At 41.1% G+C, this 12,011-nt stretch overlaps 1 protein-coding gene across 3 annotated transcripts in view; it reads left to right on the forward strand.

Moving 5' to 3' along the window:
- The window catches only part of ddr2a (discoidin domain receptor tyrosine kinase 2a), a 158,463-nt gene that overhangs the window by 86,968 nt on the left and 59,484 nt on the right, over positions 1 to 12,011 (forward strand). For 2 of the 3 annotated variants that reach the window (XM_059984746.1, XM_059984747.1), the window contains one exon: positions 2,066 to 2,161. In XM_059984746.1, the coding sequence (XP_059840729.1) occupies positions 2,089 to 2,161 (73 nt within the window). In that variant the 5' untranslated portion in view covers positions 2,066 to 2,088. Of the gene's footprint in view, positions 1 to 2,065; positions 2,162 to 8,189; positions 8,340 to 12,011 lie in introns of those variants that run through there. The other variant, XM_059984748.1, reaches the window with a different exon arrangement.

Consider the following 12,011-nt stretch of genomic DNA (forward strand, 5'->3'; position numbering starts at 1 on the left):
CTTTGGTATGTTTCCTATCTAGGTGCATTTTGGATGCATTTAATGTAACTGCCTGAACTACCTTCTCACAAACAAGCCAACTGCTGGGAGAAAACGTTACCTCTCGGATTCCTTTTAAATCTCTCCCTTCTTACCTTGAACCTATACTCTCTAGTTTTACCCTAATCCTTGGAAAAATGAGTGAGCAGTGACCTTATCTATGACCTTCATAACTTGATACATCTCTTTAAGATTGCCTTCATTCTCCTACACTCCAGTGAATCAGCAGCTCAACCTCTCTCCATAACTCATTTCACAACCCCTGGCAATATCCTCATAGATCTCCTCTGCACTCTTTCAAGGTCAATGGCATATTTCCTATAGCAGGGTAACAGAATTTGAACACAATATTCCAAATATGGCCTTGACAATGTTTTACAACTGCAGGATTTCACCCCAACTTCTATACTCAATGCCCTAACTGATGAAGGCCAGTGTGTCAAAAAGTTCATCACACTCCCAAGGTGAAGCCACTTTCAGGGAACTATGCACTCCTTCCTATGCTTTTCCCTGCTTCACTGTTATAATTACACATCACTTAATTGGGACCTACTAAGGATGCATGAAATCTAGTACTTCATTCATGCTTGATACTAACTACTATGCTATAAACTGCAAGAAATGAGGACTAATCTAGATCTAGGAAAACACAAACACGTGTTAACTTTTTCAAGAAAAAAAAGTCTGGTCTAGATTACTGTTTGGTGTTTTTAACTAATTGTGGCATATTTCTTATTCAGACTGAATAGTTTTGCTTTTAGTCAGACAGCATAAAAACAGGACTTTCTGCCCACCACAAGTTTAAGTCTTTATTCTTTGGAGTGTAGAAGGTTAAGGGGGGACTTGATAGAGGTATTTAAGATTATGAAGGGGATAGATAGAGTTGGCATGGATAGGCTTTTTCCATTGAGAGTAGGGGAGATTCAAACAAGAGGACATGAGTTGAGAGTTAAGGGGCAAAGTTTAGGGGTAACATGAGGGGGAACTTCTTTTCTCAGATTGGTAGCTGTGTGGAACAAGCTTCCAGTAGAAGTGGTAGAGGCAGGTTCGATTTTGTCATTTAAAGTAAAATTGGATAAGTATATGGCCAGGAATGGAGGGTTATGGGCTGAGTGCAAGTAGGTGAGTCTAGGTGGGAGTAAGCGTTCAACACGGACTAGAAGGGCCGAGATGGCCTATTTCCATGCTATAATTGTTATTTGGTTATAACCTTGTTGCCCATCTACATTAATTCCATTTGACCATAGTGGGCCCATATCCTGTCTTATTGAAATCACAACAATCATTTGATGGAAATTGTGAGAAAAATGATGGAAACCTAAGATACAAATGGTAAATGTTGGAAACACTTAGTAAGGCAGCAGCAGCAATGGGAAGAGAAGGAACTCCATCAGAAGCAGAAAGGTGACACGAGAAACTTGTCAAGCTCAGATGGGATGGAGCAGTAGAGTGGCTCCAGAGAGGGTAGCACTGCGGACATATTGGAATAAGCTATAAGTAAGATCATCTGCTCAAAGTATGAACAGGAACTGTTGGAGAGTGAGAGCATAAACAAGCACAAAGGAGCATGGAAGGTGTGAAATGCAGAGCAAGGTGGTGTACCTGGCAGGTCAGGCTGGACATGTTAATTTTTATTTACCCCCCACCCCCCTTTTTTTGGAGTGGAAGGCAAGTTTTTTTTTCAATATCACACAGGTGGCAGATACAGATATAGAAATCAAGTTATTTGAAATTGTAAAAAATTAGTGAAGACTAGACGTCTGTATATGATGAGGAGAAGATGAAAGACTTTCCTCAAACTTGTGGTATTACTTGATGTATAATTTAACTATGTATAAACATTATACATTATTTAATGCAGTAGGTGAGGCATCATTTGCTTGGTTTCTGAAATCCATGTATGTGGACAGTGTAGGTGTTTCCAGGCATGTAATAGAAATAAAACAACTGTATATGACCTCAGTTTGTTTCTGGAGTGAGGAGATAATTGCCTGCCACTCAGGACAAATTCTGTTTCTCTCCTCAGGACTGGAAATCCATCCATTTAAAATGATCAGTGCTCCCTTTCCGATGCTGATGCTGATACATTGTCTTGGGCTTGCGGGTGCTCAGGTGATTCCAGGTAAGCTACCGCACGCCATATTCTTTCCAGGCATAACTGAGGGGGAACTGTGCAGTTTGTTGTGTTCACGTGCTTTGTCTGGCCTTGTCAGGTTGGTGACAGATTGTGCATTGAGAGCCAAAGAAATCTTGGGTTACAAAATGCAGTAGGTTTTCTAAACTGTACGCACTCTTGCCAAACTGTGCTAGTACAGAGGGGAGCGAATATGTAGGATGTAAGGATTCTTAAGCTCAACCAGATGGTTTTGTTTCAGGCAGCTTTGATTCTCTTCTGTTGTTGCAGCTGCAGTCCTGTGAGGAAGTGGAGCGACACACAAAATGCTGGAGGAACTCAGCTGGCCAGACCGCATTTATGGAGGGGAATAGGCAGACAATGTTTCTAGTTGAGTGAGACCTTTCAGCTAGAAACAGGGACAAAAACAAGAGGTAGCATAAAAATGTGGATGTAAAAGGTGGAGCAAGAGCAGGCAGATGACTGGTAGATCTAGGTGAGAGGGATGATGGGAACTGAAGGAGTGGGAGAGTAGGAATGATGATGCCAGGAGGCGATAGTTGGAAGTCACAAAGGGCTGAGGGAGATGGAATCTGATAGAAGAGGGCAGAGGACCATAGAATAAAGGAAGTGAAGAGGGGAAATAGAGGGAGGAATATGTTAGTGATGGGTAGGTCAAGTTGGTAGGGGAGGGGAAAGTGAAAAGGTGATGGGGCAATTGGGATAAGGCAAAGTGAGAGGCAGTGGTTTCTGGGAGTTAGAGAAATCAATGTTCATGCTGTCAGGTTGGAGACTGCCAAGGTAGAATATGGACTACTGCCCTTCTAATTAGTGCCTGGCCTCAGCTTGAAGTAGAAGAGGTGATGGACAGAGTGTTGAATGGGAAGTAGAACTAAACTAACTGATCTCTGGATGATCCTAGCTGTTCTGGTGGACGGAGCAAAAATGCTCTGTGAAGTGACCCTCTAACCTGGGTCAGGCTTCACTCGTGTAGATGAGCACCAGATATGATCAATAATGCTGAATTCACTCATGAAGAACTGCCTCACCTGGAAGTTCTGTTTATAGCCCTGAATGGTGGTGATAGAGATGGAAGGGTAGGTGTAACATTTAGGGTGCTTGTAAGGTTAAGTGCCTGGAGAGAGATTGATAGAAATGGACGAGCGGACATGAGTCATGGAGAGTGGAGGGGTAGAAAAATGTCTAAAAAAGGATCTGGTGCTCTCCCAGCATATCTGACAAACTCTTCTTGGGCTTCCAGGCAGTACAGGTATTAATTTTAACCAATGTTTTAATGACAGACTCCACTGTCTTCATCACGGATGATGCCTGGGCATGTCTAGTTTGGTGATGTATATACCCTCATCACCTGTCCCTCCTGATTAGTTAGTCCTCAACCAATTGGGCTTCCACTGTCCCACCCTGTTTACAATCAAATTCCAGTTCTTACTTTGAGCAAGACTTTCATCTTTGTTAAAACTCTCGTTCTTAAAAATGGCTGGTGGTAGGAAGCTGTCGCTGATGGTGGAAGTGTCAGAGAATATGTTGGAAATTTAGGGTCTTGAAAAACCTATATATATTGCTTATTACAATTTAGTCTTTTGGGTGTATGCCACAAAACAACAAATTTTGCAACACATATCAGTGACATTAAACCTGATTCTGAATCTGATTGGGTAGGAGGTGAGGACAATGGGGCTCCTATCCTTGATAAGTCAGAGGTGGGGTGGTTGAGAGCAGATTTGTGGGAAATGGAAGAGAAGTGAGTAAGACAGCATCAATAGCAATCGGAGGGAAAACATCTTCTGAAGAAAAGAGAATATTTCAGATAGCCTAAAGTGCAAAGTCTTCTCATTAGAACAGATATTCCAGGGAGAGAGAAACTGAGAGAATGAAATATTATCCCTGCAAGTGACGAGATAGGGAAAGTTGCATTTGAGGTACTGTAACTGTGGAAGTCTATGAGTTTGTAGAATATCTGCAGGGATAATCCATCCCTGGAAATGGAGATAGAGGTCAAGAACAAAGAAAAAGGTGTCATAATAGACTGAGTGATTTTTGAGTCGGGCGGAAGCAGTTAATGAAACTGATGACTTCTGCATGTGTGCAGGGAGTAGTCCCAATGCAGTTGTCAATGTTGTAGAGTTGGGGAACATTGTGAGTGTCGGTTTACAATGTGGATTGCTTTATGTAGCTAATGAAAAGGCAGGCAGAACTGAGGCCCATATGAGTGCCCAAGGCTACACCATCCATACGGGGAAAGTTGGAGAAACTAAAAGAGAAGTTAAGAGCAAGTACCAGTTCTGCCAGACGGAAGAGAGTGGTGGTGGAGGGGAAGTGGTTGAGTCTGCTATTCAGTTAGAAGCAAAGCCCTGCAGTCTTCCTGACGCGACATAAAAGTGAACAGTCATGGGACGTTCAAGATGAAAATCAGGCAATGGTCAGAGAACTGACCATTGTTAGTGGTGAAGAAAATGTGAAGTGTCACAGAAGCAGGTGGGCAGTTGAGTGTTCCATCTATTTGTCAGCTATGGACATGAAAAGGCTTTGGGGAGTTGGCAAATGAGTCATTCACCATAGATTATTTAACCTCTGACCTGCCCTCACAGCCACAGTTTGCATGACAAGTCCAGTTAAATTTCAAAATGTTAGAGATGGGGATATTTCTGTTAAGTATTTAGGGAAGCTAGCTGGACCCTATTTTGTTAACCCAACCCCTCGTATGGACCAACCTGGCTAAATATTAGTCACAGCCTGTATGTTATTAAAATCCAACTGCTGGAGGAATGCTGCATGTCAGGCGGCATCTTTCCCTTGTATCTGTATTTTTAAAATACCCAGCTGTCTATTTATCTCCATTTTGAATAGAACCACTATCTGAATCCTCTTGCATCAGTTCAAGATTCTTGTACTCTTCCAAGTGAGCCAGGGCTGGACCTCGGCTTTGATGGCAAAGACAGACTGGTTCTGCTGGTTACAGATTGTCCTGGGCAACGAAAGCATAGTTCCCAGGCACCCATAGCTGCTCACGAATGCCCCTTTCTGAATCTACCTAACTGTCCACTGTGGTAATGCCACGCGATATCGTCAGATGTCACCTTTGAGAAAATGAAGTAATTTCCACAAAGACCAAGCAGTGTGTGTTCCTGCCAATACTGTCATTGGCAAACGTATTTGCAACAGGATAGAATACAAACTTCTGGAGAAACTCAGCAGCTTAGGCAGCATCTGTGGAGGCAAAGACATTTTGGGTCAAGACCCTGCGTCAGGACTGAGAAGATGCAGTAGGAGGCGGGATGAGATGGAGGGGTGAGACAGAGCTATCAAGCACTAGGTGGGTCCAAATGTGGAGGGATTGACGAGCAGATGGAGCCAGGTTGGGGGTGGGGGAAGGATAGCAACAATAGCTGGGAGGTGATTAGTAGAGACAGCAAATTATTGTAGATTATGGAATCTGCTGAGAAAGGGTTGTGAGTGAAGTCAGATTGGGGAGGGACACATTAGATGGGAACTGAGGGGGGGGGGAGGAAGAGGCTAGGGGCCCAAGTGGGTAGAGTGTGTGTGGGATGGGAAAAGGTAAATAGCAATAGATGGGTATATGTGGAAACCAAGATGAAACATGACTCAATTATACCATAATAAAAATAATTTAGATGGTCCCAAATGACTAAAAGTCAGAAATGCAAACTAAAATAAGATTGTGCTGTAGACTACTTGTTCGAAGTGAAAGCTTAAGTTTAGTCAAGATGTTTGCATGTAATATGTTAGCAAGTAATAATGAGTCTGATTTTCTTTTACATTAAAATTTTAGAAAAGATTGAACTATCAAACTAAATTTATATAACTGTATTCCTACCTTGTGGAAGTAACATGAAAAACAATAATGTAATAGCAAAGACACCAAAGCAATCAATCTCCTTCAAAGCAGGTAACTTAGAAAGATGGTTTCAATCAGTTCATAGCTGGCATGTTCAGGAAAAACAAAGGAACTATAACCTTTGATCACTGAAAGACTAAATACTTCAGATGCTGAAAATCTGAAATAAGAAAACACTGAAAATATTCAGCAGGTCAGGCTGCACCTGCAGACCGAGAAACAAATGACGTTTCAAGTTGATGACCTTTCCTTAGAGCTGAGGAAGGATTGTTGATCTGAATTATTAACTCTTTCCCTCTGTACAGGCTGTGTGACTTCCTGACTGGTTTCCGGCATTTTCTACCTTTTAATCAGTCTCCTTCCTCATGACTATTGTATCATTTTTTTTCATATTAAACAGGAAAATAATTTCATTGGAATGTGTAGGGATTCAATCTACTAGGAGATAGGTAGCTCTAAACAACCAAAGCAAAGGAGCTAGTCAAAAGAAGGTGACTGCAAAAGTAGGAATGGTATCAGAGCTGTTAAATTCCTCAGCTAGGAATCCAGAAGCCTGCATGCACAATTTGATGCCAGAGAAAAATCCTGCCAATACAGTTGGGGATTTTAAAATGTGATTTAAAAATCTAGGGTTCTCATAAACCTTCTGGATTGGATTGAACTCCCAGTCACTGCAGTCCACACAGAGACCGGAGTCTGTGTGACTCCAAATCATCACAATGTGGTTCACTCTTATGTTTACCAAACTATTCTGCTAAAATATGGTTCGAATAAAGCCCAGCATTGACCGAGGCACTGTGCACATATTTAGAAAAGTCGTACTCAGCAAAATTGTCCCTGTAGGATTCTCTCCATGAACATCTGTAACTAATCTGGCAAATCTCTCCTAGCGATTAGTCATCTTAAAGGAATTATCTTTCACATTGTGTCACAAACTGTCCTCTCCATGATCACTAGATGTGTGGTTTCCACTGACAGGACCAGCAGAGCAATGAACTTTGTTTTCAATGCTTACCTCTTGCCTACATGACTCAGGACAAAGCATCCTACTTGATTGCACCCCCACCATCACTCTGAACACTCCTTCCTTCAGTCTTCCTACTCACAATGTTAGCAATATATGCTATATACAAAAATCACTGCAGTTACTCTTCAAAGGCATACTGACAACGTTTGGGGAAAACCCATACCTCCACCACCATGAGGGCCAAGGCCCGCAGCTGCTTCAGACACCACCACCAGGTGATTCTCCTCTCAGTCTCACATCAACATGACTTGAAACTACAGTGCCTGTAAAAAGTATTTGCCCACTTTGGAAGTTTTCATGTTTTATTGTTTTACAACATTGAATAAGTAGATTTAATTTGGCTCTTTTGACACTGATCAACAGAAAAAGACTTTTGTGTCAAAGTGAAAACAGATCTGTACAACGTGATCTAAATTAATTACAATATAAAACACAAAATAATTGATTGCACGAGTATTCACCCCTCTTAAATATAGCATACTAAATCATCACTGGTGCAGCCAGTTTTAGAAGTCATATAATTAGTTAAACGGAGATCTGTTTTTGGAGACCTGTGTGCACTCAAGCTGTTTCAATTGATTGTAGTAAAAATACACCTGTATCTGGAAGGTCCAACTGCTGGTGCATCAGTATCCTGGCAAAAACTACACCATAAAGAGAAAAGAACACTCCAAGCAACTCCATGAAAAGGTTATTGAAAAGCACAAGTCGGGAGATGGATACAAGAAAAGATCCAAGTCACTGAATATCCCTTGGAGTACAGTTAAGTCAATCATTAACAAATTGAAAGAATATGGCACAGCTATAGATCTGCCTAAAGCAGGCCATCCTCAAACGGAGTGACTGTGCAAGAAAGGGATGAGTGAGGGAGGCCACCAAGAGAACCATGCCAACTCTGGAGGAGTTACAAGCTTCAGTGGCTGAGATGGGAGAGACTGCCAATACAATAACTGTTATCCGGGTGTTTCACCAGTCACAGCTTTCTGGGAGAGTGGCAAAGAGAAAGCCACTGTTGTGGGGGTGGGGGTGGGGGTGGAAAAACACAAATTCTCAGCTGGTGTTTGCCAAAAAGCAAGCGGGAGACTGTGAAGTAGTCAGCTGGAAGAAAATTCTATACTCTGAAACCAAAATTGAGCTTTTGGGCCATCAGACTAAATACTGTTTGGTGTTAGCCAAACACCACACATCATCAAAAACACATCATCTCTACTGTGAAGCCTGGTGGTGTCTGCATCATGCTGTGGGGACACTTCACTGCAGCAGGTCCTGGAAGGCTTGTGAAGGTAGAGGGTAGAATGAATGCAGCAATATACAGGGAATGCCTGGTTGAAAACCAGATGCATTCTGCAAGAGAACTGCAACTTAAGAGAAGATTTGTTTTCTAGCAAGACAATTGCCCTAAGTATAAAGCCAAAGCTGCACAGGAATGGCTTATAAACAAAGTTAATGTCCTGGAGTGGTCAAGTCAGAGTCCAGACCTAAATCCAATTGTGAATTTGTGGCTGGATTTGAAAATACCTGTTCACTCACGATCCCAATGTAATCTGAGAGAGCCTGCACTAGGAAATCTGCAGATGCTGGAAATTCAAACAACACACACAAAATGCTGGTGGAACACAGCAGGCCAGGCAGCATCTATAGGGAGAAGCACTGATGACGTTTTGGGCCGAGACCCTTAGTCCTGACGAAGGGTCTCGGCCCGAAACGTCGACAGTGCTTCTCCTTATAGATGCTGCCTGGCCTGCTGTGTTCCACCAGCATTTTGTGTGTGTTGAGGGAGCCTGAGCAACATTGTAAAGAAGAATGGGGAAAAATTGCAGTGTCCGGATGTGCCAACCTGATAGAGGCCTTTCCACCCAGACTCAAGGCTGTAGTTTCTGCCAAATGTGCATCTACTATATATTGACTTGAAGAAGATAAATACTTGTGCAATCAATTATTTTATGTTTTATATTTGTAAGTAATTTAGATCACTTTGTAAAGATCTGTTTTTACTTTGACATGAGTCTTTTTCTGTTGATCAGTGCCCAAAAAGCCAAATTAAATCTGCTGATTCAATATTTTAAAACAATAAAGCATGAGAACTTCCAAGGTGGGCGAATACTTTTTATTGGCACTGTGTGCCATCGTCATTTGGTCTACATCCTGGAATTGCGTGCCCAACAGCTCAATGGGAGCACTTTCACCAAAAGGATTGCAGTAGTTCAGGACGATGGCACTTCGCCAACTTTAGTATGAGCAATTAAGATTGAACAGTGGTTCTGCTTGGAGTTGTTATCCCAAGCAATGAACAAATTAGCAGAATTCCCTTTGGGTTTATAACATTCGCCTCCTTACCATAATTGGAAGCAAAGCCAATGATGCAGTGAGTGTGTATGTAAATAAGATGAATGTCTCCATTACTTCAAAATGTGTCTGAAAGAAGAGTACTTGGGTTTAGTTTTAAAATTAATTTAGTCAAATTCTTTTTGAGAAGGATGATTTTGCTCTTTGATCTAGTTGAGGTTTGTATTTTGGGTTGGTTTATGATGACAATGAAGTTGAACGGAGAATTGGCTGTAGCTCACAGAACCTTCTCAATTCATAAGATGATTTGGGCCTTCTCTATAGTTGCCTTGTGAGCAATTATAGATGAAATCAGTTTTTTTGCATTGAACATGGTGGAAGAAAATCTTTATAGCCCCACAGTAGCATTAGCATTTGAAATGTCTTTTTTTTCTCCTGCCAGTTGTATTTCTTTACGCAGGTGTATTAGCATTTGAAATAGAAGCATGTTTGACAGCTGAGATCACAATCCACCTCCACACTCTTCACATAGCTTGATATACTTTCAACAGTTTGTAGCTGTGGAATTTTTGTGAGGTTGTGTTTCCATACTCAGAATTCCCGTTTAAACCGCAGACTGGCCCATTCAGACCAGATCTGCGGTGACCTGTCTGGGTACCCAACTATTGTCACTCAGGCTGGCATATATCTAACCCATACACTTGTTGGTCAGAATCAATCGCCAGACTACTGCTGCATACCATTCACTACAGTTAAGGTTTAATCAAACAGCCATACATTTAATTAAATAATAAGTCCTTGAAGCTCTGCCTGTCAGACTTTGTGGTCCAAAGTCACATGATCAAAGCAAGAGGGAGTATTACAACTAATTTCACTGAATGCAGCATTAAGCTAAAACTACTAGAAACCAATATTGGTTTTCCTTCACATTCATATCGAACCCAGCCACCTCCAACAAATGAATGCAGTGTTCATGGCCTTTCTCAAGGAAACAAAGCAAACTCAGTCCTCCGACAGGTTACTATGATTGGTGGTCACAGACCTAGGGAAACAGTATTGTTTCTATAGAATGTGAATCTTCTTTCAGGATGAATAAATCATAAATCCATCACTGACTTTCACTTGTGCATTTGTAGTTGCCTGTCAGTTCAATTTAATGTTGGCTGTGCTCAGAGTTTCTTATTACCAGTTCCAATGTCAAGTGGTTTCCTCTACTGTAGATTACCAGTTTATCTGCAGTCAGATAGCTGGATACCTCAGGCCAGCAAAGACAGAGGACTGAGCTTAAGGAAATGGATAAGGGCAATTACTGTACAATTTGATACAGATCAACATATTTGGATTTCTAAGTCTGCACATTTTGTGTGGACTATTAGTTTTGTAATGTGGCTATTGATGGTCTGGATGGGTAGGAGGTTAGCTGAAGGACTTGTTAATAGTTTGTATTTATTGATACAGTGAAATGAATTGTTCATGGAAGACCAGGTTAAAATATAGTATACAAGATTCCTCTTCTCCATTCTTTCTCCTCAGCCACTTTCTCCACAGGCTTCTCATCAAGAAGCTCATAATAAGGACTGTTTCTCATAATGAAAAGGTTATGGAAGATGAATCTTGATGTTCTGCATAGTACTGTGGGGTTCCACTGGAGCAGATGAGGCAATAGAACTATTGGTTTAGCTCATACTCTATGCTACAGAGCATATGCAATTCTCATGCACTATATAAACCTCACATATTTTGGTTGCCCACTAGTGTCGTCAGGCATGGTATTAGCCAATAACCCTTGTAGGAAAATGAAGACATTGTGACTCCTGCTAGGATGCTGGACACCACCTTGCACAATCGTCATGGCCAGCTGGACATCAGTGGAGTAAAATTCCTTTCAATTGCAATAGAGCCCAGAGTTGATTTGCAAACAAACTTGCATTTATGCAATTCTCAGAGATTATCTTTAGAAGGGAGAATACCTACTAATGCACCAGTGCCAGGGAGCAATTTGTTTATAGAGAAATATAGAAGTCAGAAACAAGTCCTTGAGCAAATGTCATTCATCAACATGTCATAAATGGAAAAATTGTTTTGTACAACCTGATTTTTGTGTAGACTGCCAAATATTTAAGAGAAATGGCATTAGTTTGGTATGTTCAGCTGAAGTTCCTTAGAACATTTCAGTGTATTTTAATATGCTATATTTCAAGCAAGTTATTCATTTTGAAACTGAAAAAATTGTTTGGTGTTTCATTGCACTCCCATAATATTTAGATGGTGAAAATCCATGTTGGAGAATACTCTTTACCCTGCTGTCAGTTCTCCAACTGATCCAGCAATTCAGCTGAAATACTGAGTAGCCAAGATAGTTCATTACAAAGAGCAATCTTTAGATAACTGGGTGGTCCAAATTAATTGTTTAATTTTCTGCCAGTGGAGATGGTGATAAAATGGGCACAGAAACTTCAAAACAATGTTTTTTTTTCCTATGTCAACAGCACGGTGTCACTATTGTTCACACTTGATGCATTTACCAATCATAGTTCAGTTAAAATTCAATAGAAAATACCAAATACACTTTCCTGCTATACATTGTTAAATGGAATGCATTATAAAATCAAGTATCACACCAAATTCTGCAGAAAGGGAAGGTTTGTAACTGTTTCTTCAGCAATTAA

Source organism: Hypanus sabinus, chromosome 11 (genome assembly GCF_030144855.1).
Source record: "Hypanus sabinus isolate sHypSab1 chromosome 11, sHypSab1.hap1, whole genome shotgun sequence".
In the NCBI taxonomy this organism is placed as follows: Eukaryota; Metazoa; Chordata; class Chondrichthyes; order Myliobatiformes; family Dasyatidae; genus Hypanus; species Hypanus sabinus.